General features: G+C 37.2%; 1 protein-coding gene across 1 annotated transcript in view; it reads right to left on the minus strand.

The window, feature by feature from the left end:
• Nucleotides 1-269: 269 nt before the first annotated feature.
• The window catches only part of LOC110028259, an 11913-nt gene continuing 10724 nt past the window's right edge, over nt 270-1458 (minus strand). The window contains 2 exon segments of the mRNA XM_020730030.1: nt 270-521; nt 1129-1444. Of these exon segments, the coding sequence (XP_020585689.1) occupies nt 270-521; nt 1129-1444 (568 nt within the window).

Raw genomic sequence — 1458 nt, forward strand, 5'->3', positions numbered from 1 at the left:
ATTTTGAGAACATATAAGCTTAAAATTTATATTAATCTATGTATCGATCTATACAAATATTAACTCTTGAAAACATATAAGATTATCCATGTTAATTTTGAAAACATATAAGTTTATATAAAGTGTTTTAAATTTAGAAACATATATTCTAAACGCTTTAATCATCAAAAATAGTTATTTATTACATCACCAGTGCCAATAAAGTAACTTCTACTACCCAATACTCGTACGTTGCAATTATTTGCTCTTTCTAACAAACTGCAATTGAATCACATATTAACTAACGCATTAGTAATTTGTTCTCGAATGGCCGCCATTTCAGTTGCACCTTCTCCTTCCTTATTGCAAATTGTTAATTGTTCGCTGTCATCTCGTAACATAGAACTACTCATTTGGTTGTCAGAGGAGTCTTCAACTGTTTCCCGTTGATTTGCTTCAGCATTGAGGAAATCAACGTCATGTCGCGACGGGTGTCGCCTAATATAATTGTGTATTGTCATCGTTGCTATCACAATATGAACCTGTTTTGGAAACGGGTAAGGAGGCATATCACGGAAGATAACTCATTTCTTCTTCCAGACACCAAATGGAACTACTCACGGTCAGTCATTCTCATAGACCCATGGAGGCCATGAGAGCCCACTAGTTCTGCTAAAAGATCTGTAAGAACTTCTTGTGTCATGCGGAACATGTTGTGAAATCTTGTGGGATACCCGCCAAGCATTTCTGCTACCCATTTGTCTCCAAATTGTGATGATGTGTAACAGGGGGAACGGTCGATGTATGTGTTGTAGTACTCTACGAGCAAGTTGATAGCTGCGTTTCTCCTTCTACGACGTACTTGGTTTGGGTCCATTCTGATTTATACTGGACATATTTTGACAAAGAAAAATAGAGTATTAAACTAATCATCATTTGGAGCAGACCTATATAATCTAACATGTGACAAGTAATAACACAAGCATTTAGTGTAGAGGAGGGGTAGAAAACAAAATAAACTGAAAAGTCTCATTAAACAACAGTTCAAATAACCATGTCTTCTCATAAACTATTAAAGTAAGGACGTAGCAACTAAAAAAAGTCCATTTAATTTTTCTTGCACTCAAAAAAATGTCGTAGATACGACACCCTGCGCTCTTTGGCAATAGCTGTGAAAAAATCTCTTTGCACCGAATCTTGAAGCAGCTCAACAGCGAAGTAGTAAAGCCCATCATCCGCTGCAATACTCGGATCCTGCTCTAGAATAGCCACGACCTCATTAATTGATGTTTTCTGTACTTTATGGGGGGCATCATTGGAAGAATCCATTAGGCATGATATCTGGTTTCTGATTGTGGCAGCTCCACCCTTTTTTTTGCTCTCGAACCTAGATCGCTTAGAGCGATTCGTAGATTGAATCTCAGTTGGAACTGCACTTGGAATTTCAGGTGATTCAACTGATAAACTGACAGCAACATT

This window comes from Phalaenopsis equestris, unplaced genomic scaffold, assembly GCF_001263595.1.
Source record: "Phalaenopsis equestris unplaced genomic scaffold, ASM126359v1 Scaffold000507, whole genome shotgun sequence".
Taxonomy (NCBI): Eukaryota; Viridiplantae; Streptophyta; class Magnoliopsida; order Asparagales; family Orchidaceae; genus Phalaenopsis; species Phalaenopsis equestris.